Source organism: Echinops telfairi, unplaced genomic scaffold (assembly GCF_000313985.2).
Source record: "Echinops telfairi isolate 266 unplaced genomic scaffold, ASM31398v2 ScPeMD7_6273;HRSCAF=7185, whole genome shotgun sequence".
NCBI classification, from domain to species: Eukaryota; Metazoa; Chordata; class Mammalia; order Afrosoricida; family Tenrecidae; genus Echinops; species Echinops telfairi.
Window position 1 is genome coordinate 4,691,542 of NW_022110173.1, and position 1,086 is coordinate 4,692,627.

A 1,086-nucleotide genomic window follows, 5' to 3' on the forward strand; every position below is an offset into this window, starting at 1 on the left:
CCAGTGACGGGGGGAGGGTGCACCGGATTGTGGCAGCCAGGGGAAGAGAATGTTCCCAGAATAAGGACATCATTCCAGAGATGAATGACAGAGAAAACGCAAGTGGATGGGAAGTGAGGCATGAGGAAAGAATGTGGGTGTGGTGGGTCTTAATGCCCCTGGAGAATAATTTGGACAGAGCAGTAGAGACAGGAGGTCGGTGGCACAGGATGTGCGTGTTGGGCTGTGAGGTAAGGGAGGTGGCAAGCCCAGATCACCTGTTCAGAAAGCCCGGTCCTAGGAGAGAAGGTACGAGACGGTTGCAGAGTCGGGGGGACAGTGGGTGGGAATGTCTCCCACCCACTTAATCACTGAGTACGAGAGGTCTGGTGGAGACCAACTTCACAAAACCCAAAGTGGTTTGTGCCTCACAGTGACCCTGCGAGCGAGCAGCACTGCCCAGGAGGTCTCCATGGCTGCAATCTTTAGCGAGGCAGAGGGCCACAGCTTCCACCTGCGAGTGCTTGGTGGCTTCGAACTGCTAACCATTTGGTCGGCAGCTGAGGACTTAACCACTGCACCACCAGGCCTCCTTGAAGACCCACTGGAGAAAGGGGGAATCAAGCAGCAACATTCCAGACACCTGCCCCGTGCCCACCAGAAAGAGCACACAGAGGAAGCGGAGGTTTGCTGTCGGTGGCACCCACGAAGGGCACAGGTGGAAGAGGAGACAGGCAGGCCCTCCCGGCAACACCACTGTGGGAGATGAGGGCCATTCCGAGCGGGCCGCCGTCAGGGCCTTACCACTGGAGGGCAGCGAGTCCTTGAACATCTCATAGAACTGCGTCAGGTACATCACCATGGACAGTTTGTCAGGCTCGCCCACGGAGGCCATGTCTTTGCCAGTCATAATGGGAGAAATGCCGAGTTCCTTCTCAGCAATGTCAAAGGCCAGCTGGTTATTCTTCTCCACATTCTGCTCATCCAGCGAATCGTAGTCTCTGAGAACCAGGAGAAGGAAAAAGTATCAGGATGGGCTGGTGGTCTCCAAAGCAGAAAATACGTGATCATGGAGTCTCCATTACTTCCTGGTCTTCTGGTTAAAAT

At 55.2% G+C, this 1,086-nt stretch overlaps 1 protein-coding gene across 1 annotated transcript in view; it reads right to left on the reverse strand.

Annotated features, from left to right (window-relative positions):
* Positions 1-1,086, reverse strand: part of MICAL3 (microtubule associated monooxygenase, calponin and LIM domain containing 3) — a 114,935-nt gene that overhangs the window by 92,521 nt on the left and 21,328 nt on the right. The window contains 1 exon segment of the mRNA XM_045295900.1: positions 784-980. Within this exon segment, the coding sequence (XP_045151835.1) occupies positions 784-980 (197 nt within the window).